The sequence below is a fragment of the Alligator mississippiensis genome, chromosome 12 (assembly GCF_030867095.1).
Source record: "Alligator mississippiensis isolate rAllMis1 chromosome 12, rAllMis1, whole genome shotgun sequence".
Lineage (NCBI taxonomy): Eukaryota > Metazoa > Chordata > Crocodylia > Alligatoridae > Alligator > Alligator mississippiensis.
In genome coordinates this window covers 59269789-59293118 of record NC_081835.1, presented here as the reverse complement: position 1 = coordinate 59293118, position 23330 = coordinate 59269789, and the positions used below count along the sequence as shown (strand labels likewise).

At 45.3% G+C, this 23330-nt stretch overlaps 1 protein-coding gene across 10 annotated transcripts in view; it reads right to left on the bottom strand.

Annotated features, from left to right (window-relative positions):
• Nucleotides 1–1793: 1793 nt before the first annotated feature.
• Nucleotides 1794–23330, bottom strand: part of FUBP3 (far upstream element binding protein 3) — a 49451-nt gene continuing 27914 nt past the window's right edge. For 5 of the 10 annotated variants that reach the window (XM_014610581.3, XM_014610582.3, XM_014610584.3 and 2 more), the window contains 13 exons: nt 22424–22586; nt 21827–21925; nt 20947–21051; nt 20512–20614; nt 19712–19812; nt 17539–17680; nt 11831–11991; nt 11006–11079; nt 10382–10458; nt 7514–7582; nt 5365–5436; nt 4517–4644; nt 1794–3206 (listed from right to left, as the gene is read on the bottom strand). In XM_014610581.3, coding sequence (XP_014466067.1) covers nt 3198–3206; nt 4517–4644; nt 5365–5436; nt 7514–7582; nt 10382–10458; nt 11006–11079; nt 11831–11991; nt 17539–17680; nt 19712–19812; nt 20512–20614; nt 20947–21051; nt 21827–21925; nt 22424–22586 — 1303 coding nt within the window. In that variant the 3' untranslated portion in view covers nt 1794–3197. The remainder of the gene's footprint in view (nt 3207–4516; nt 4645–5364; nt 5437–7513; nt 7583–10381; nt 10459–11005; nt 11080–11830; nt 11992–17538; nt 17681–19711; nt 19813–20511; nt 20615–20946; nt 21052–21826; nt 21926–22423; nt 22587–23330) is intronic. The other 5 variants (XM_014610585.3, XM_014610587.3, XM_014610588.3 and 2 more) reach the window with 3 other exon arrangements.

Sequence of the window (23330 nt, the reverse complement as noted above, 5' to 3'; positions counted from 1 at the left end):
GGCGCCTTGTGAGCATAGGGCCTATAGGATGCTGTCTATAATGATACAAAGGGATGAGCAATGCGTGGGGCTGTCGGAGCGCTATGGAGAGGGGAGCAGAGGAACCCACTGATCCAGGGCTTGGAGATTCTGGAGCAACACAGCAGCAGAAAGCTCCAAGCAGCGTTAACCATGGGTCCTTCTGCTGCCTGGGCAAGCTGCGGGAGTGTATGTCCACCCGCCGGACGCTAGCCTCCGACTGCAGGGGGCCCAGGACCCACGGTCCCAGGAACAACCAGGTCCAAACCTCCGACCTGAGCCCATAGAGATGCTTCTAAGAGGGAGAAATGAGACTATCCAACCCCCAAAAGTTCAACTGCGCCTGCTCAATGACTCCCTCGCAGTCGTAATGGAAAACAATTGCAAAACAACTGCTGAACTTGGTAACATTTTGAGCACTTTAGTCTTCCAGGACACCAGACTGCTGATGAAAATCCAGCTTCGTAGGCGCCATCTTAATGACAGGCTGAAATTCAAAGGCTTGCAAACTATTTCTTGCGCTGCCCCACCCCCTCCATAAAAGGTTGCATCAGAATGAGAGATTTCCATAATTTATAGTATGGGTATTTCACTGGGGAGACTCGCTAATCTGTACTTACAGATACATTTAAGAAAATGCATCCTCCCGCAATCCTGTGCCATTTATGACTCTTGGCACAATGTGCAATACTCAGTCTTCAATTAAGGGACACCTTAGGGTTCATTATCACACAATTGCTCCCTGTGAACCATGCCAAATGCTGTTTTGGCACAGAGCTTGGAAGATGAATTAGAAGGAAGTCTTCTCGGTAATGCCCTCTCCCCAATTCCCATCCCCATCATCAGCGTTTATGCCCTCCTCCAGCAATTTTTCCCCCCCCCTCCCTCTTTCCAAGTGGCTTTTACTATTCCATCTTTCAATGTCTCTCTTGATTCTCTGGAGGTGTATTTAAAAATGCTATATCCCCTTCTCTTCCGGCTCTCAGTGCACCTCACTCCCTGCTTTGCAGATGGGATCATTTTCCTCGTCCCCCCCACCCCAAACTCTGCTACAGATTGCCTGGGTGTTTGAGGGGGCTGGATGCAGTGAAGGAAGTGTCTTAATGTCCCGGGCACACAAAAGCCATACTTAAAGGGCAAAGGAGTACGGTCAGGGCACATCCCAATTCAGGCTAAAGCCCCGGAGGCTCCTGAAGAGCAAGGGAAAGCAGTTCAGGGGCTGATACCAGACTCCCAACTCCTTTCAGTCCCGTGCGCACCCGCAACCGTGCTGCTCCGATCACCAGCTTTGAGGAACCACTGCCAGGAGTGCACGCGCAAGGCAAAACAGGGGATAAGTCTGGGGATGAGACTGGCAGGTTTTGGAGGTTTTAAAGGCAAGCTCTGCAGACCGATTTACAAGCAATGCAAACATTTACGCAGCTGTAGATACAGCCTCCGTGTTCCCGTTGATAGAAAACTTCCCCTGATTAAGTAATTCTCGCCGGCCCTGGTCATTTACAATCGCAGCATCCTATTGTTGAAGCCCTTAAAGCCATGCGGTTTCAAAAGACACTTCGATGTGACATTAATGGCGTTTAAGTGGAATTTAAGGCTCTCAAATTGATGCAACAGAGTTATCCAAAACCATTAACACGAAATCATTTCAAGCTTGAAGTCGACAGGACGAGCACCAGGTACGCAGCTGAGGGGCTGCGAGCAGCTGCCGAACCACGGCTCAACGCACTCCACTTCCAGGGAGAGGAGAGTGAGAAAAGCGAGTCAAACAGACTGAAAATACTTCACCCACAAGACACCTTGTGGAAATTTTATTATATAGAGTGTAAAATGCAACTGTCAGTCAAATAAAAAGAACACTTTTGTTTTTGCTTTTTCTTTAACATCATGCTCAACATTATCCAATTGTTTCTTTATAGTTAGACATTTCAAGCATTATAAGGAAAAAAAAAATAAGGAAAGAACCCAAGAACAGTAACTTCAGTACATTTCAAAACGGAATGTCCCGCAGGTCAATTAAAAATGCAAGAAAAAAATAGCTTCAATTCCGTTTTTTTTCCTTTAAAAATACACTGTTATCTGTACAAGAAACACTACAGTAAACATTGGAAATCATATTATCCCTTTTATTAAATCAAAATTATTTAGCGCATACTGTGGTTAATACTAGATTCATTTATTTCTCTAGGTAATTTGACAAATATTAGATAAGAAAATATTTAAAAGAAATGAAAAAGCAAAAAACACCTTGGAATTAAAAAATAGTTACTACCTTCTTTTTTTTTTTTATATGGTTTAATGTTCCACAGTGTTTGTTAAAGGTACTAATAGCAGATTCATTTTAATATTAAAAATAACAGTATTTATATTTCTCAGAGCATAGAGGAAGTTTTTTTGTTTTTTCTTTTTTAAACAAGCTTGGAGGTCTTAGATACATAAATGCAACCAGCAATGGAGACACGAAAAAATGTATTGCTAAAAAAATTAACACTTTTTTTTTATATTACCCCTTTAGAACTCTAGAAATTATACAAACCCTACAAAACACCCTCCCCACCCATTACTTGCTTGACAGCAAAACAGTAACTGTCTCAATACAGAATTCACATAATTAATTACAATACATACCATAGCTCAGTTTTTTTTAAAAATGCAATAAAATCATAAAGACAGCCAAGATACAAGAAATTAGAAGTAAAACATTTAATGAATTTACATATTTAAGAATATTTAAATACTGTTTTTTAAAAATTTTCATTTTTTAGGATTTGTTACATAACACCTAAGACTTCCAAGCCACTCTTTCTGTTACAACAGAAAAGATTGAATATTCAAAGGAAAAAAAAAAACACACAAAAAACCACATGTTGAAATGTCACAGCTCTGGGGTGCGTTTTGGTGCCTGTAATTCTCTGGCTTCTTTCCAAAAAGAATCCCGGAGGTTTTTTTTTTTTTTCTTTACAAATTTGGAAACAAAATTACCAGCATGTCCATAAGTTTAGTACATTACTAATTGTTCCTGATTCTTAGAAAAGTTCAGTATAGATTATCCTACAACTAGTGTTTCACAAACAAACAGAAAAGTCTTCATCAAAATGTTGCAAATCTAGAAACCTCTGTTACAAAAAGGTTTTCTTCCACAATGATTCCAAGAAAAAAAAAATTGCCACGAGGACATTGTTCTACTGCTCCTGCGGGGAGGGAAAGAGAGACGAGGGGAGGGAATTACTCAATGGCAGCAAAGTTGCACCGATCTCTAGAAGTGGCCACCCACCGCACATCTCATCACTTCGTGCTCCTCCAAATTAGGATGGGCACCTCGCAAGGACACTTCAACAATCAAATGCTTGGAGATGCGAGTTTTCCTCCCCACATTTTCCTCCAAGAAGTCCCCGCCCCACGTAAGACCTATGTCTCTCCAAAGGCCCAGACCGCTCAGCGCACTGGAGAGGGTGCTCCTCCAGAGCAGCTGTTTCGTTACAATACATATTCCCCGGTCCTCTGGAAATACCCTGCTCCGCTAATAGTTTTCTCGCTCTAGAAGCTGGAGCTGTAGCACTGATGAAAGAGCAGGGGACGGCCGGGCAGACCGAAGCCATCTAGCACGGGCATTATTTGTAGCTAGTAAGCTTTCCCACACGCCTGGGTGTATGCCATTAATTCAGATCTGGACTGTAAAAATTTGTACTCAATTTGCCTTCGGTTCTTTGCAATGTTAGCAAAGAAAAAAAACCCCACAAGCAGATAAAAATATATTTGTGCAAGCTTTTTTTTTTCCTCCAATCAACTTCATAATAACTTCTGTACTTTGCTAGGCTGTTAGGAATGGTGACTCAGCACTGGACATCTGTATCCCATTACCAACCCAATAAATAAGCCATTAAAAAAAAATCCCTATCACAATTTATTTAGATTTTTTGCCAAAACCCCACAGACATCTCCCTTAGAAAATCTAGCATAGCATAAGCCTCTTATCAGCATGGCACTTCTGGTGGGATCCAGAAGAAATCCTGTTTTAGCCTGAGGCAGGTGGGATGAGTATGGGATTCATCTCGTATATAATACAACTGGAATTACTTTTTTCATGATTCCTCCCCCTTGGGTTGTTCAAATTTCGCGCCAGCTTTTCTGAAGCACGCGCGCACCTTTGCAAACGTGCTTAAGTCGGGCACAAAGCATGTGGGCAGAAGTCCAAGTCTGCACATGGCTATCCAGGGTATGTGCCTTGTTGAAAGCTGGCCAGCGTAAAGCCCACCCTAACAAACCGAAGACGGAGAACCCAGTCAGCTCGGTTTGGGAAGGATTCTCCCATGCGGAGAAACACACTGGGTTGCAGTTGAAACCACAAAACGTGGATAAATTTGTGATCTCGAACACAAAGGTCACCCTCACTTTGCACAGCCCCAAATGGATCCTGGCCACACTGGAGCAACACAGAATGACCCTGACCCCTTGGGACAGAACGAGCAGCAGAGGAATTTGGAAGAATATAAATACGGACCTGGCTGTGGGCCTGAGCTTGCCCTAGTGTCTGCCCATAGTAGGCAGCCTGCTGTCTGTAATACTCTGCCCAGGCCATTGTGTAGTCCGGCTGGGAACTTGCCTGAGAAGCAGCAGTGGCGGCGTGACCTGGATGACGAGAAGGAAGAAAACAGATAGTTGAGCACCAGAACAAGGGAGCAAACAGCTCTTTAAAAACCTCATCCTGTAAAGCTTAAATACAGAAAACCAGCCCCAAAACCAAACAGTTGCAAGCATCGGGAAACAGAGCAGCAGCTACGTTTGGACAGAACGGGACGCGTCTCAGGCAAACTGGCAGGCTATTAATCAGCACGGCACTTGGGAAAGGTAACATATCGTTCTCACCGGTCAGGAAGACTCTGCTTTGAAAATCCCTTGATTGAACGTTTAATTGTGGAGCACCCCTCACAGCTCCCAAAGTACGGCTGGCATTCCTCTGGGTCCAGAGCTATCCTGCCCTTCAGGACGCGAGCCCCACCCAGGCTCAGACCCTTTGCCCAAGTCCGATCCTGACACGCCGAGGCACAGGTATACACGTGCGAACGCATTTTCCATCTGCAGTCCAACTCCGAGGGGGACGAGAAAGGGAACAGCCCACTGTGGACTGCAGCTGACTGGTAATGCCTGGTCTTGAGAGGTCACGGTTCAGAAGGAAACTTCAAGCGGGAGAACTACATGCACTGTCACCAGCAGCCAGGGACAAAACGGCAACATGTAGGAGAATGGGAACTAATACTGCACGGGGGTGGAGACCATACGTTATCGGATTAGAATCGACTCTTGTTATACACAGAGTTCACTCATCTCCAGTAACCCTGTTTCACTCACTCTGTTTTTTGTAATACTCCTCCCATGCCTTGCTGTAATCAGGCTGGCTGTTCTGCTGCTGGCTCTGTTGGCCTGTGCAAAGATGACAACAACAGGCATGTCAATAAGGAACAGACAGTCTCTAGCTAGCGATACATCTCCCCTGACTCCACTTTGAGTGCCCATTTCCCTGATTGCTCTGCGTATGCCTTTCACCTTGCTATAAATCTTAGCTTAGAAGAGACTGCATTAAATAAGGGCACCCAGTTTGTCCCCACTGGTACCGTCTCAGGGAGGAACACACTAGTCCCCCACCTGCGGTGGCCAGCTGAGCCTGGAATGCCTTTGCTAGAGAGCTGTTGGGGATGCACAACCAGCCAGAGAACTGGGAGTCCAGAGATTGTTTGCTACTGGTACCACAGGAGAAACGGAGGAGGACTGCAGTGGGGGGCCTGCCCCAGGGAATGAGACCGCTGGCTTCTCCTTACCAGTGCAAATCCACATTCAAAAGGGGGGGGGGGGGGGGGTGCAGAAAAAGTTAGCACAGCCCTGACAGGCAGCCTGGCTCATGTCAAATCACACTTAAATTAAAAGAGGTACCAAAGAACCAGCGTGAGATAAGGGTATGCCGTTTGCATGTTCACCGCAGTTGAATCAGAGGGACTAGACTTCTTGGCCCTGTTCGCCAGGGGAAGGCATAAACAGCCAGTGATCGAACACCTGGTCTGGAGTCCGCGCTTCCATGCTGGGTTATCCCAGGCACCTTCCCCGGGTTGAGTGCGCCAGCTAGTAGCAGTACGTGGGGTGCAACCACTAAACTGATCAAGAACAGCTCACCCCGATTTTGCCCAAGTGGGTTGAGGAGAGCCCCAAGCTGCATACCACGATCAGTCTAGCCAGTCCACAACACCACCCACACCAAGCGCCTTGCATTCGGAAGTTACCCAAGAGACATTTGGAGGGACAACCAGCTGTTGTTGGATCAAGCTATTTCAGGCACCCCGAAGTACAAGGAAGGATTACACGTATGTATGGCGTGGGCCGGGATGCCTGCACAGGCTGGTCTTTCAAAACACCATGCTGCTGTGCAGATGCTCTGAACTGCTGCAAAACAAGCTGGTCCATCAACCACTTCACGCCACAGTGTCCCTGAAAATGCTGCGAACAGGGGCACCGGCTGACACCCTGGCCACTATAACAATTCAATTTAGGCTCAGCACATCTAAATTTCCATGAGAGGAGAGTCCAGCCATCTGCGCACAGGCCCTGAAGTCGGTACTCTCCCTAGCAGACCATTATGGCTAAAGCAAAGCACCTGAAGAAGCGTGCAGGGGGCTGACTAACAGGCAGGAGAGGAAGCAAGTTAGTTAGAAATACAGGAGAAAAACTCAGGCATAACGAAAGCACGAACACTACACAAAAGCCACTGCATGCACTGGACTGGTGAATGGGAATGGGACACAGGCAAAAATAATAGGAGAGCGCTTTTTCTGGCCATCTAGCTGCCCCCTCTCTCCATGGACAACCCTGGGTGCTTCCCTGCATTGCAACGCAGGCTGAAGAGAGCTTTGAAGTGGCAGGGGTTGGGGGCAGGGTGAGCACAATAGACTGAAAGCGTGAAGTGGGTGGAGGGAACAGGGCAGCAGTGTCCTGTCCAGGGGCATAAAAAGCGGGTTAAAAGACTTGACCAAAGCTACAAGTCAGGACCTTTCTTTGCAGAGGTCAGGGTTGCCTTGACTGTCCACCTGCTAATGCCAACAAAGGACCTCCTTCAATGCCTTTTCTTCTAGGAGAATTACAGTCCACAGCAGGCTGAAAGGACACGCCGCTAAATGCATTTCACGGCAAAATGTTTTACCCAGCCAGTTCATTTGTTTAAGATGGGGGAAGTAATTAAAATCTAAATACATGTGTAGGGTTGGGGGGGTCTGCTCCTCCTCCCACAAGGGGCAGGCGGGGGGAGCTGGTGAAAAGGGGACATTTGAGAATTTGTTCATCGGAGGTTTGCTCCGAAGAGTGATTCATCCGACGCCTTGACAATGCTAATGAGACCGTGCAAACCAGGCAGCAGCACTTGCCGTAGAACAGGCTGGGGAGGAAATGGTCAGAATGTGGTTTGAAATAAAACTTGAAGCGTGAAAACAAGAAGTTGTAGGAGATGGGTATTTACCTAGTTTCTTATAATAATCCTCCCATGCCTTGGTGAACTCCACCTGGCCTGACTGGGTACCATTGTGATCTGCAGCAGGAGAAGAAAGCAGTGAAGTCTGCTTAAAGCACAGCATTATCTTGTCTGTCCTCTCTCTTTACCAAGACTGCCTTCAGAGTGGGCCTGGCTACAAACAGGAACAGGGAGGATTCTAAGTGGATTCGGAACCAAACGGCCAACATTCCCACCAGGTTTAACACCACAACTCCAGACACCGGACCCAGAGCAAGGCTGGGGCGGGGAGGCACTGATCCCAGCTGGGGAGGGGCATGTCCAGGGCATGGGGGGGCAGTGGCATGGCTGCATGCTCCTGGGGTCTCAGGATGCACGGCAAAGGGCAGAATGCTTTTTCCATTTGTTGAGTTGGGGGTTGCCACTGATTACCTGGAAACAAGCCCCAGATTTAAAACATCAATGACTGTTGACAGCATATTCACCAAAAGTCCATTTGCTTATACCATCCACTCATAGCCCAAATCTTCTTGACCTTTAGGATACTAAGATGACAGACCAGCTTTGCAAACTTTTGCTGGATGAAGGGTGAGGTAAGTACATGGAAATGTTCACTCCCTCTCTCAAGCCTTTTAAGTAACTGCTCTTGGAGAGCAGGATTGGTGGCTATGCTTCTCCTCGTCTGGGAAGGTCTACCTTTGGTTCTTGCGAAGAGGGTCAAGTAGAGAGAGGGTTCTGGTTTTTCCAAGATTTGTATATGCACCTCAAGAAAAACAGCAGGGCGAGTTTGATCAAGTGTAATAGCGCATACACAAAACACCTCTCTCCACAAAGCTAAGCACAGCAGCCTCCTCATCCCTGGATGTGCGAGTCGAGCCACTAATTCTACACTTCCCAGCTGCATTTTCATTCTAGTCGCAACAGGTTTATAGAGCTATATTCTGTACCAACTGCTTTCTCTGAGCAGCAAAAAAGCATATTCTGGATACAATATTTGACCTTTCAGTCAAAAACTTCAGTTGAACACTCTAAACCCCAGGACAGCCTGCCCTCCTGGAGTGGAAACATACTGAAAAAATGGCAAGTAGCATTTTCCTGGTATTACAAAGACAATGTGAAAACACAAGCAATTTAGAAGTATGCTATTATGCTACCTTGTGAATAAGCCCATTTGAATGCTCAGGGCGTTTCACTACTTTAATGCTACTCACACTATTATCTACTACAACCGTTTATAGTACAGTGGAAAAAGCTATGTTTCTTAGACCAAGTTCTTTGGGGGCAGACACTGTCTTGGAAGCACCTGTAAAAAGCTTGGTGCAACAGTTCCTCCCTCTCACAAAGAGAAATGGGTCACCAATTTATATCACTGTGCAGTACTCCAGGTAGGGTATATATCCGAAGTGACACACTAGAAAGATTGGTGGGAAACCGCATGTTCCCAAACGGCGTACAGCTTTCAGACTATTTCCAAGACATACTTAACATCTAAATACCTGCTTCTTCCAAAAAACCTGAAGTTTCAAAAAGCCTAAGTTATTCAAGGATCCAATTAAAAAAATCTTTTCTTAATGCAAGAAATATGTACAGCTCTGTCCCCAACCACCCCGACAAAGAGGAAAGACATTTTGCCAAGTTTCTTCCAAATCATTTTTCGCTTGAAGACAGAGGTACAGTTTCAAGTGGCAGGATTACTTGTTCCAGACACAAGAACATCTTTAGGAACTTCAAGGGAAACTGTCTCTTCGGCATAGCGAGACTCTATCACGATAGAAACACTGACTTTTGGATTCCCGAGGACCTGGAGTCTCTGGTGCAGGGGTGTCCTGGTCTAACTCCTGTTATACATATCAGAGTGGCCAACAGTAGGATGACACTTCTGGAACCAACCAAATTAAGGCAGATTTGTTCTTTCAACTGGGTAATTACCATCCGCTAACTCCCTGTAGCATTCCACATTCTGACTCGCTTCATTCTCCTTAATAGGAGGATTTTAGCAAGGGTCTGAACAATAGAGAGTGACAGTCAGAACCGTCTGACTCAAAGCCAGCACCCCAAGAGCATGGGCAGTCTGGGAAGCATGAGGAGTTGTTGCAGATCTGCTTTCCTACAATGCAGTGAGGGAACACACACTCAAATGTGTCTAAGCTCAGAGCCAAAGAGGAACCTGGACAAGTTTGTGAGATTTAGTTTTCGTTCTGTGACCTTGATTTCCTGTTTAACCCTTAGGGAAGAGACAAAACTGATGCTTAATATTTTGGGTGCCAGTCAGTTTTTATAACCTTTCAGTGGTTTAACTAGGGGATCCTCTTCTACTCTGCAGGTCTGGCCTGCCAAATGAGACAAATTCTACCTCTTCTCTTCCACCTCCCCAACACATCCCTTGCTCCCTTTCCTCCCAAACTTTGCCTGTTTGGGAAACAGGCAATGAGGACAGTTCATATCAGGAGGGCAGGTGAGCAGCAAAAAGTACCAGAGTGTCTTGCTTTGGGCTGAGAGTGGTGTTGGCCAGTGCTCATCTGGGAAAGAGAGATGGGGGGACAGCCCAGAGAGCTGGGAGGTTTTGTTAGATGGGAGCAGGGAGGGAGGCCAAGCTATTACATAGAACACAGGCTGCAAGGAAGCCTTAAAACAAGCAGCTAACAGCAAAGAATGGGTTAAAGCCAGTTCCCAGCGTGCCTTCAGATGAAACAGCACATATCAAGAGCACTGACCCTTGGCCTCAGAGTACGGGTAAGCATGTCCTTAAGCCATGTAACTTCTGCTGTCTTCCACACAAGGCAGTCTGATAGGGCCACTTGGCTGCTGTGGGCACACGGGGTGAGGATGGCAGAGGTGAACACTAACCTTGCGGAGATAGGAGCGCTAAGTACTTACTTGGAACTTGCTGTCCAGGCTGCTGCCACGTCTGGTAAGTGCTGCCCCAACCCTGCGCCATGAATGCCTGAGGACCACTGCAGATGACAATGTCATACATTGAAGCACACAACAGCAGGCTGGGTTTTTGTCTTAAGAAACTATGCATAAAACCAGCAACAGCATGAAAACTGAGTCATCAGTGACTGCTGAGACTACAGAGTAATGCAAGGGCTGCAGAAACTCTCAACCAATCCACAGCAGAAGGAATAATGAAGGCCTTGTATAAAGTCCTAGCAGTAAAGTTAGAAATAAGGGCATTGCCAAGCACTCAGGCTTGAGGCTAGCAACCTCTCTGTTGAGGATAACTGAAGTTTCTTTCCCCAGCCTTCATGCACTGGGAATGGATGCTTATGGAAGTGGAATATATTTTTGCCAGAAACTGGCAACTCCAGCTGAGGACCTTCCAAAGTTTGGCTTTCAAGCTTCAGCTCATGTTCACCCTTGGATTCTGATTCTTCTACAACGCACTTCTTCTGACTCAATGCCAGCCTAACCCGCTTTCTAAGGCTGCTCACAACCATGCTTCCCATGTCACTGAGCCAGGGGCTCACATTTCTCAAAAGAATTCAAAAGGAAACTTACTTTTGATGAGGTGTAGCAGGTGCTTGGCTGAAAGGACTTTGACCAAAGCCTCCAGGTCCACCCATGCTGTTACCCTGTCATAGAATCCACAAACATTTAGTGCCGATCCCCTCCTTCCTAAAGCCAGCCATGCTCAGAACTCACGTTAGCAATTAGAAGAACAACCACGGAGCACGCGGCACTATCCCCGGTGCCAGGAGTTCAAGCACCTATTTTCAAAGGCTAAAATAGTCAGAAGTAGCTCTTAACTCTGGAGCCCAAAGTCCCATTTTCAAAACTGACTTCAAAACACTCAGAAGCTTAGGTAGCTCTAAATGCAAGCAAGACTTTGGCACTTTTGAAAATTCTACCCTCAAATCAATAATGCTTGGGTAACGAGCTTCCTCCTATTTAAGTCATTCACTTGGGTTCACTATTTTCCCCATCTCCTTTTACCAAGGTCTCATCTCTGACATGGCTCATCCACTGCGTGCTGTTAACCTGCAATACCCACAAATTTAAAATCTCAAGTAAAAGAAACACCCCATCATGAGACACCGCTAAGAATAGATTTGGCTTGCTGAAGCAGGTCTCAAATGTCTAGCTTCTAGGGGAAACATTCCAGGACCACGAAGTCCACGTTAAACCAGAACTACTGGAAGGCTTCATTTAAGTTCCAGGTTGGCCGCTTACAGGGAAGTGGTGGCAAAGCCGGGCTGACACGAGCCCAGTACAAAATATACAGGTTCAAACCCAGATCTACTGGAATCTTTATTGGTGAAAATACTATTTCCAAAAAAAAGTAAAGATGAACCCAGCGAAGAAGCAATGTCACGTGAAACTTACACCAACTTTCTCATCTATGAGATGCCGAGCAAGTTCGATCTGTTGAGGGACTCCTCTGATAGTGAATATTCGTACCCCAGGGTCAGTGTTGGGAGGTGGGTTTCTTTGAAGCTCCACATGGGCTCCTGACTGCTGGTTTATGCTCTTGATGTTCTCCCCCCCTGCAGAAAGGAAGTCAAAGTGTCCGGTAAAACTTGCAGCATTTTATTATTTAATGGACAATGAGAGGTGACTAATAGTCTAGCTGTAGAACCAGAGAGGCAGCTTTCTCCTGACCTAAGGATGGAAGGGAATATTGTAGTGAGCCTCATTACAACCCTTGGACTCGCACTCCTTTACTGTAAATCTGCACTGTAAGCCATTACTGCTTCACAAGACCTCTGAACTTCACCAGGACCACTGGTGCTCTCTTTAGAAAGGCATATACCATCCTGTGGTGCAGGCACAGCTGAGCTGTTGAACAAATGCAGCATGAGCACCAGCAAGTGTTTTGTGAAGAACTGACCAATAACAAGAAATCTGTCTATTAAACTGCCACCAACTTCAAGCCTTGGAAATGGCAGACATTACTGCTACTGAAATTATATATTCCTCAGGGGGGTAGGGAATCTTTGGGGCTTGTTCTTCCACTATGTCATGCTTTGTGCTTACTGCCGCCACAGGCTTACTGGAAGAAACGCATGTCTCTGGCATTCAAGATAAATGCCCAAGTTGTCTTAGGGTCAAGCACTGTTCAACGGGCATTCTCCTTAAATCGCATGGCTCAACCACACTCCCCCTGCAATATGACTGGCGAGCCACACTATAGAAACCATGCCAGGTTTCAATGTCCATCCCGCTTCTTCACAGTTTGACGCTGTGAGCCTGTGGTGAATGTATCAGAAGAGCAAGCTAGCTGTATTTGATAAGCAAGCACACACAAACGCTGTACAGCAGCGGTGCACCCCCTGGATACCGAATTCTGGTGGCGAGGGAGCAGTAGCAGCATTGTTCCCAGAGCTACGACAAGCAATGCTGCCACTGCTGTCACATTTCCAGACCCCAGGGAAGTCCTCCCTGCAGTCCAGATGACACGGTCCCATATGCCAGATCACCGTGTGCAGGATCCAGGCCGGTGCCACTCATCCAGCCCATAGGTCCGGAGAGGTTAAGCACCACTGCTGTAAAACAGGTTGGAAAGGGGCCAATGAAAATTTGGTTTTGATTTTGTGGAAGACCTGTGAGGGTCTCAGTCTCTTAATGAAATTTGCTTAACAAAGGCTTCAAGCCCATGTTACAATGGTTCAATTCTTCTTTTGGAGTTTCACAGAACATACACATCAGCTCCACTCAACTGGAGAGAGGATTCGGGGGGAGGATTCAGGAGGGGGGGGCAATGAGGAGGTCTTGAGGCAAGTGTCACAGCTCTAACTCACAAACGTGGCTAAAGCCTTGAGCTAAAGTATACAAACTGGGAAGGAAAGGAAGCTAAGCATCAGTTAAGAGTAAAAAATGATTCCTGTATACACGAAAACAGCTTCCATGATTTTGCCAGTTTTCCTGAAACCAGCCCAGAACCTAATCATAATGGCACACACTTCAAACGGCGCACATCAAGTGCATTGCTTCACTTCGCTGCGACAGACTCATGACCTTTTACACATTCTAGACCCCCTTTTTGGGGGAGGAAAAGTTCCCCCCAGGCATTTAACTCTTTCTACGTGCATTTTAGAAGATACATCTATTAAAGGCAAGCTTAAGGCGCATCTTTTTGCAGACAGGACTGATTGCAACTGTACAACCTCAAGGAAACTGAGGACGTTGTGAGATCAGTTCTAAACAAGCAGAGTTTTGTCTTATTTAAATACTTCTTCGGGACATGGGTAAAGCAAACCTAAAAAAAAAAAAAAAAAAATCAAGTCCCAGTTTAACAAGCTCAGTCCAAGAGATTCGGGGCTCCACCATGCAAAAAGTTATCACACATGAAGTTCAGGAAAGTTTTAGTCTCAAATTCTGACTAATAAAAAGGGGGGGGGAATCAAAACAACAAAACCCACCTACTGGTGATGGGCACTAAAGTGAGCAGAGAAGCAAAGCTATCAGTAATCTCTCACCCTCACACTGTAAATCTTTCCTTTGAACGGAGTCTTACATAAGTTTCCCTGCTCAACCACAACCGCCTAGAATATGTTTTATTTCAAATCACTGCCACAATTTGCATCGCAGACTGAGGAACACAAGTTAACAGGAGCAGGTGGGTTTAGAGTAGGCTAGTAGTTTGTGGGTCTCTTTCCTATCCTTTCCTTCTTGCACCACTCAGCAGAGTCAAGTTGAGCTGATCACTACACTAGTTCACAAAAGGCTGCCCGCTCATTTCTTTAAGTAGGACCAGACCTCGGCTACCCGCCCTCCTCCCTTCCCGCCGCCCTCCCGTGCACACCAGAAGTTACTCCCTCCTACCCAAGAGATCCTCTTTGGGACATGCAAATCAGACGAAACAGCCAACACGCTGCTGCACGGTGCCGGAAGGAGTTCACCTTCCTTCGTAACGAGGTCACCCACTCGGCACATGGTGGCTATCTAGAGTGTATTCAGCAGCCTGCTCCATTCTTCCACCTGATGGGGGGCAGAAATGATCCAAGAGTGGCCCCCCAGCTGGACGTGAAATTGTAAAGCAATTAATCAAACCTGCTAAAAGGCAGAGCTGACAAGAGCCGGGCCGGCCACGTTATCTGTCAATATTGCTGTATTTATCATGGAAATCCAGCGGGGGCCCAGCGAGGCCGCAGTTTGTTTCCAAGCACCGGCACACAGAGAAAGCGCTTGACATTTGTATGGCTCTCCCCCTCCACCCTTTGCCGAGTCTTTCAGAGAAGAAAAGCTGCACCTACCCCCAGCCCATCAAGGGGAAAAAAATACAAGCAACTTCCAGGCAGTCGTAGCAGTTTGCTATCGCCCCAGAGAACATTCACCCTTCTTGGGAGGCTGACTGCTGATGCCCATGGGGAAAGGGCACTGAAGTCAGGCACCACATGCACTACAGATCTGATGCCTGCGCCAAACAGACTTTGCTTCTTCCCTCCCTCCTCTCGCCCCCTTGGAAGCAATGACAAGGAACAAAGAACACAGCAGCAATTACCTACGTCTACTCTTCCTGACATGACACACTCATGCATTCATCAGGTTAGGCTCCTGTAGAGGATGGACAGTCCAGCTGGCAAGGCACTAGGCTGGGACCTGGGAGACAAGGGTTTGAGTCCCTTAGATGCTCCGTGCTTCAGTTCCCCGGCTGTACAACAGGGATAGCAGCACTGCTCTCTCTCGCTGGGCACTTCAGGATAAATAGGTCTGAGGGAAACAGGTGCTCAAATACTGGCGTTATGGCCCATTTAAGTACTTAAGGTAGTCATAATTCCACAACCACCACCACAGTCCTCAATGTACGAGGTTCAAACCCCGAAACAGGCTGTTATTACTATTATTATTTTAGAATTCTTAAGTTTCTTTTGATTTGTCCCCCTTATTGTCGAGTCCAAAGTGAGCAAGTCTTACTCCATGCTCTGACCATCACCGAACAGTCACCCCCCCCCGTCATGCTAGGAATGAGAGGCTTGTTAATCATACAGCTGTAAAATAAACTGAGTGTACAGGGATTGTTCTAGTGACCCCAGCTGGTGCTACTGTATGGATACATCTCTATATCTGCTTCCATTATAATTTGGTTTAAGGATTTCCAATAAAGAAAAAAAAGAAAGAAAAATTCCTGCTTTCACACTCACATGGCACCTGCGTTTCCCCAAATATTCTTTCACAGAGGCTACAGTATGAACCTAATTTCAACAACTTGCTTCAGTCATGTCATGAAGCAATTTTTTGTGTGGGAGATCTCTTTTATTGGACCAACTGTATAGTTGGGAGGGGCAAAGACAAGTTTTTGGGTACCGCTATACAACATCTGCTCAACGCTACTTGAAGTATGTCGTGTGACTTACTCTCTTACTCTGATGCTGTAATACAATCTCCTTCTTGAGGACATTTTCCTTTCAAAACTAATGCAGTCTGCTCTTCAGTGCTCAGTTTGTTAGTAGAGGTAGCCCCTGGGGCTATAGCAACTGGACTCATCCACAAACCAAGTTCCAAGACTCCAGCACGCCACATGGCTAAGCCCCTCATCCTTGGATTTAAGTGTTTTAAAAACAGAGGCTCCTGATTAGGTCATCCATGGAAAAAGAATATTAACCTTTAAGGTAACATCCTCTTTTCCTGAGCACTGACACAAGGGTGGTGAAAGATCAACACAAAAGCAGCAAGTGAGTGAAGAGATGTCACAGCTGACATTTTGCACATGCTAACCTGCGAAATCTGTGCCATCCCCACGCCTGATCCAGACTCCTACTAGACAAAGCTACCATGTGTTCATCTGACTTAACGAACACAATATACAGAATAAGAATCTAGGGTCCTCAGAGCACCGATGGCAAATGTTACACAATCTCAAGTGCTCAAAGTATTGGATAACCATTAATCAATCACTCCTCCGTTTCTGATATGGGTCGGGGATTCCCATTTTACTTACGAGACAGCATTAGAACTTAGGACCTACCAACTCCAAACCTTCCAGATCACAGTGCCCACCCTGGTTAAAAATACAATACTTCTCTAATCGTTGAATCCCAAGATACCTATTTTTGGAGGAGGGAGAGGGCACAACATTTGCCGCGTGCGATCTCTGCCCCAATTACTTCTCAACAGATTGAGCAAAAAATATCTTCCACTTTTGCCAAACTATGGGAAAATACATCCTTTATGTGCACTGAAGGAGATTTCAACCACATTTCTGAACAGACTTAGAGCAATATCCAAGTCTGAAACTGGCCACAGATATAAATCCTTAACGTTCTGTAGTGCATAGACCAGAGACTCTCAACCTTTTCAGGTACAAGGCATCCCTCAGAAACTGCCAACTCTTAAGTTTTCACTCATTTTTTGACTATGGGAAAAAGTAACACAGCAATTTTCCTATTGCAAAAACTCAGAAAGACCACGACAGGTCAGATTTTTTTTTTAACACAATGGATTCTTATTGGGAATGGCTGGGTTTATCTTGTGCATCATGTCTGCACGCCTTACAGCAAAATCCTTGGGTGGCACCCTGCAGAATCCCTGAAAAGATTTCAAAGCACCCCAGGGGGTAGTGACACCCTGGCTGAGAATCATCACCACAGACCATATTCAGGCCATCAGAGCAATGCCAGTAGCCTGCCATAATTCTGTAATTGCTGTCCCACAAGCGTCAAAACAAGGATTTGAAAAGCAAGAGAGAGTCAAAAAAACTCTTCGTTACCACAAGCAGCAGCTTTGTTGAGCAGCAACTCTTTAACCTGCACATGCACTTGCATGTGTGATCCAATTTCCCTACTTGCAAGTGTGCCAAGGCTCACATTCCCATTGGCAGCAGCCATACATCGGTAAGCATGCCTTTGAGGTGGCCCATGGAGTTTGAGCTGTGCAGCCCTGGAAAAAGGCATTAGAAATAAAAATGTACCATAAGAAGCATTTTTCATTATAAATTGTTACAGACACTAGGTGACCTTGTCTTAGGAGCCAAGCCACAGATTCAAATACTGGAAACAGCAAAGCCCTTGTTGTGTGACTGCAGTTTAAGGCTCTAGCAATCAGGACAGGTTGAGAAAAATTAACCCTCCAGTTTTAATTTCACCAGTACCTACCTTTGCCTATTACAAGGCCACATTTATCAGCTGGCACTGTGTAGGTTATTTCCTGCATCCCACCAGGGGTTCCAACACTCCAGTCTCCACGACCACGACCTCTTCCCCGGGCTACAGCCAGATTTTGAAAGCCATCACGTTCCTTGAGAGAAAGAACATTGCCAGTGATTTTTCATGGCCAGAATACCACGTTATATAAAAAGGCAAAGCAGTGTTAAACTGTAATAAGCAATACCGCTAACGTAGGTAATGCTGGGAGGCTTTGTTTCCAAAGTGATTACAAAGAAATACAATCAGTATAGGTCACCACTACCTAACTCTGCAGCTTTATTTCAGCAGGTTTAAAATGCATGCTTTGATAATATATAAATACCTCCCCATAACAAACAGTAGCTCAGAGTCATATTAGCTGGGCTCCAATATGGGTGGGGCCAGCTGCCTGGCTTCCCTTAGGCAAGCAGGATCTTGGCATGAATGCACACTGTGTGGCACTAAAATCTGGCTTCTCTCAAACCAAGTTAACCCTTTCAAATGCCCATCATCTCAACAGGTTCTGGAATTCCTCAGCAGAAACACTTCCTCACTCTCTCTCAACCCTCCAAAAACATCTACGTCCAAAAGACAATTAAAAAAGGACAAAATAAAAACAATCCAGCTGCCTCCAAAATGATGCTCCTCTGCTGCCTGAGGAGCACGAAGGAGGGCCCAGCCATTAAGTGGCTAGATAAAACGTTTGGCCACTATGTGAAAAACACATTCAAATCAGAAGTGGGGGGCTGGAAGAATCCTCATCTAATCCACCTGCCCGCAGTGAAACAGGGTAAGTACTGCCTTGATTATCTAAGATTTGTCCAACCAAGTGATTCTCAACCAGGATGCTGTGGCACTCTGGGGTGCCATGGGGTGCTACATAATACTAGCATCGTTAGGTGTGCAAACACCTATATGTAATATCATGAAATAAACCCAGAGGTTTTCAAAGAGGAATCCATAGTGCCGAAAACAGTCTGACCTGTTGGGGTCTTTCTGAGTTTTTTGCAACAGAAAAATTGCCCTATTATTTTTCTGCAGTCAAATGAGTGAAAGCTAAGAGCTGGCATTTTTCAAGGCAGCGAGGGGGAACTGGGTGGAGGGTTGAGTCTAACGAGGTTGAGAAAAACTAGTTTAAACCTATCTCTTCAAACTTCCAAAGGAGGAGTTTCCAGTCACTTTTGCTTCCCTATTTGGGGAAAAAAATTGACCACACCAATATTTAGCCTAAATCTTCCATGCACATTTCTCCTCATCCTCTTCCTGGTGGACATGGAGAACACTTTACTACCACCCCTCTTATAATCACTTTGTATATACAGGAAGGCTGCAATGTGTTCCCCGCTGCCTTTCTTCCATTTAACTAAACAAACCTAACTCATTCAACCTTCCTCATGGGTTGTTTTCTAAGCCCATATTCTCACTAGTCTCCTCTGGACTCTCCCCAATATGCCTGCATCTTGTTTGCTGCTTGTATGAGCAACAGTCAAAAAAAAAAAGATAGCTTTTCCTCCATCACCTTCTGGCAAGAATAGTGGAGTTTCACAGTCCTAAAATCTAGTCCAAGAAGCGAATGGATGGATATGGAGGAGTTGCATCTGCTGTCTAGAGCTGACAGAAAGCAAAATGAGGAAAGAACCCCACATGCACGATATGTTGTGCCGTTCTGAACAGTACTCCTCCCCCCAACGAACGCTGGATGGGGAGGTGTTTTCATGACTTTCAACTTGCTAACCAAAGGTCTCAATACTATTCTTTCCCCAGTGTTCGGAAAACATTTTTAAATATCTGAAATATTCTCACATGGGGAACATGTAGGGCCAGTGGGAGACCATTCAGCCTGTCCACAAACTAAGCAGGTGCACTTCTAAGAGATGTTCCACACCTGAACCAGCCTATAATTAAGTGCTATCAGGGCTAGCAAGATACTACATAAAGTGACTTGGTGGCACCTCAATGGGTAGCAGTAGGGCTGATGAAGAGGAGGGAGCAGAGACAGCAAAACTCTTTCTCCAGCACCCCTACTACATCTTACATGGTGGCTTTAGCCCTGCAACCATATGTACTAAGTGGCTCCTTTAACTATGCCCCCCCCCCCCCACATAATGCTAGAGGCATCTTTAAGGAACACTACAAAACCCACCTGTGCTGTAAGAATAAGCTCATTGATGATGTGAGCTGCGTGCTGACACCGATCAGGAAGGCCCATGACCTGTGCGATTCTTTCAGGACTAATCCCATCATCTGTGAAGCCAAAGGTGGCAAAGACTAAATTAAAAAGGATAAACACCGACCCACCAAGCAAAGCTTCCTTCTCCAGTGCTGTCATAGCCAGCAGCATTTTCAGGTAGGTGACCAAGCGTGTTAGACATGTGATCTACCTCATTCACCGTCAGCCCCACCCCTTTCCCATCTACCAAAAAAAATGGTCTTCATCTGAAGAGGTGCTAGCACTGGAAAGGCAACACTTTCACATGCAACATGATAAGCCTTGAAAGTGACTGTTAAGGTTTTTAAAGGACAAAGACAGCTTTGACAAGAGAGCAGACGGCCAAGGACCCAAAGAATTAATTTGAATTCATCAGCTTCTGATCTCCAAAGGTTAATGTCCCAAAGCACAGTTCTTTAAAGTAGGAAAAATAAACTTATTCCATAAATTATTTTCTGCATCAATAAGCTACAAAACCAAGATCCTGCTACCATAATGTCTAATGCTTTGGAATGAAATCTCATTTCCTAATTTTTGAGCAATCTGGAAGAACCCTCTGTAAAGTGCATGAGGGACCAAGATGATACATCCTATAAAAATTGGTACTAGAAACAGGTGCTGAGCATCTCTCTAAAGAGAGGAAGACCTGACAATGTAGACAGACTAGATGAAAAACCTTAGCTGCACCTAATTGGAACACTGTTCATAAGACACCTCTGTCTTCCCACACAAACCTGGTTTAAATTGAATCCTAACACCAGCATCATTCTGAATCTTCTTGATCATTTCACCATTTCTTCCTATTACTATTCCAACAGCAAACCTGGGCACAGAGACCTGATGAGAAAAACAAAGTGATGTGAAAGATCAAGGAATTAGAATATAGCATATACATTTTTATAAGGAAGTGCATATTTAACTTTACTAGGCCAGATCAAATTTAACAGCTCTAGGCTACAGAAATCATACCATGCAAGAAACACAAAATATAGGCCACCCATCATTATTTTCCCCTCAAACACAATTAACTGTCTACACTATGAGAATGCCATTTCTTAAGATCATATCCTAAGAAAAAGAAGTGCCTTCTAAGAGCTCTCTATCTGGAAAACCATCCCACACCCTCTATGCAGGCAGGTCACCATAATACTTATAAAGGCAAAACATACCTCTATACTGCCGCCTCCCATTCTAGAACTGAAATCACTGCGTACGCCTCGGAAGTCTGCTTGATCTTTCTCCCGGATGATCTCCAGTACCATCTCCCTTGCTTGCTAGAGCAGGAAAGAAATTACAAGTAGTGTAAATCCATGCCACTCCCAAAGGGTAGCTGATGAGCAGATTTCAAGCAGCACAGTTACTTACACTAAGGAGACAAACTGCTCTCCTTGGACTTGCTTTCGCAAGTGATCCATCCTTTGTCATATACTCCCTGACATCAACCATCAGTGGTTTAAGGATGATGACACAGGACACATCCTCGACTGTTCTATTTAATAGCTCCCAGTGGACGAGCCCTCCATGAAACTGTCGAAGCCCTTTTCAAACCTGTTTATACGATCTGCTTTCACGATCTTCTGTGGCAATGAGTTCTGCAAGCTAACTATGTGCTATGTAAAAATTACTTCCCTTTACTTGCTGTAAGCCTGTCTCCTAATAATTTCAGTGGCTGCCCCTTAGTTCTTATATTCTGGGGTTTGGGAAATAATCATTCCCTACGCACTCAGTCTACATCCCACAAGATTTTATAGACCTCTATCATATCCACCCCCTGCCTCCAAAACACACACACTTCAGCATTTTTCTTTCTGAACTGAAGAGCCCTAGCCTTTTCCATCACTCCTGGCACACTGGCTGTTCCATGCCCTTGATCACTTTGGACCTTTAACTCCACTACATCTTCTCTGAGAGGTAGAGATCAGAACTGAAGGCAGTATTCAAGATGTGAGCTCACCATGGATTTATACAGTGCTATTACGATGTTTTCTTTTTGTTTTTGCACTCCCTTCTTAATGATGCCCAACATGTTACTGGTTTTCACTACAATACCTGTACTTTAAATGCATCTCCCGTAATACGGAGAGGTTTATCTGCTCCAGTGGGTAACGGACCATCTTGGATCATGATCATTTTCACACCCGTTCGCTCCTGCAAACAATACACAACACTTGAATAAGTAAAGACCCTGAAATAAAGCAGGGGCATGAGCAGTAGGGGGGCTACATATGATCACCAGACATCTGAGTTCTAATTTAAAAACACAAAAAACCATCTCTCTTATTCTAATTGTAAGGAAGGGGAGAAGGGAAGATGTTAAATGTCAGCTTTAGCCGCTGAAAGATTGAATGCAGAGAGAGGCCCTGCTTTGGAACAGCACAGTGGACATTAACACCATCCCCAAGGCACCAGGTGCAGCCCACATTTTGCCATGAACTATATATTACTTTAATGATACAGGCACATCTATTAGGACCTCAGCTAAGGTCAAACTCAAACGTATATTTGAACCCAGATCTCAGAAGGGGAATAACTAACATCTTAATCTCCAACAGCAGGATCTAAAGGCTCTATTTTCAAAGCACTGTATGCTGTTCTAGAGAAATGTTGGTAGAGGAGAGTTCCTAGAAAGAAATGACACATGCGCACCTGCAATTGTTTTATTGTTTCACCTCCTTTGCCGATGACTAGGCCCACTTTGGATGCCGGAATCAGAATTTCCTGGATTGTACTGTTGCCATCAACATCGTTGTGAAAGCCGGGTCCATTCCGACAGCGATCTACAATCTGCCCCAGTAGCCGCTTTGCTTGTCTTCAAAAAGAACCGATGGAAAGAACCATTAGACAACACCGTTTCATCTGACCAAGAGACTAGGAAGCATTGGAACCCGAGACATTTGGGGGAAGGAGAAGTGAAGAGATGAGAAGGAAACCATGGTTAGCACAGTCACCCTCTGAAATGCCAAGTCCCCTTTCCACCACCTACTTTCCACTTGGGTATTCAAAAGGAGAGGAGGCAGCAATACCTCTTGACACAGCAGATGTCAGCAATTTTTTTAAGGTGTTTGCACCACTACTCTCAGTGTACCATATATTAAACCTCTTAAATGAAGTCAAGATGCTTTAATGTCTAACACACTTCTTTTCAATATCTATCTTTGTAAATCCCAAACCTTGTCTTGCTTTGCAATCAAGGCAGGGGTGGAGCATTGCTCTGATGTAGTAAGCACAGGAGGCTTGATCACAAACCTGTGATGAGACAGAGCCACAAGTGACTGCCCCATTCTTCCCCCTCTGCCTGCTGTCTCCAGCAGTGCCAACACAGTGTGCTTACAGCTCTGTATACTGGCTGAGATTGCTGAGGCTGCATAAAACATGGAGCTGATCTCCTGCATTAGAAGTTAGAGCGACAGACTCCGTTTTGATGCTGGTGAGAGCAGATGGAGAACAAATTAGGGACATTCCAAAAGATTTAAAGACCACTGTTCTGGAAGCTTTAGCATGTCTGAGCTGGCTGACTGCGACTCCCAGACTCTGACACCAACATGCCCATTTT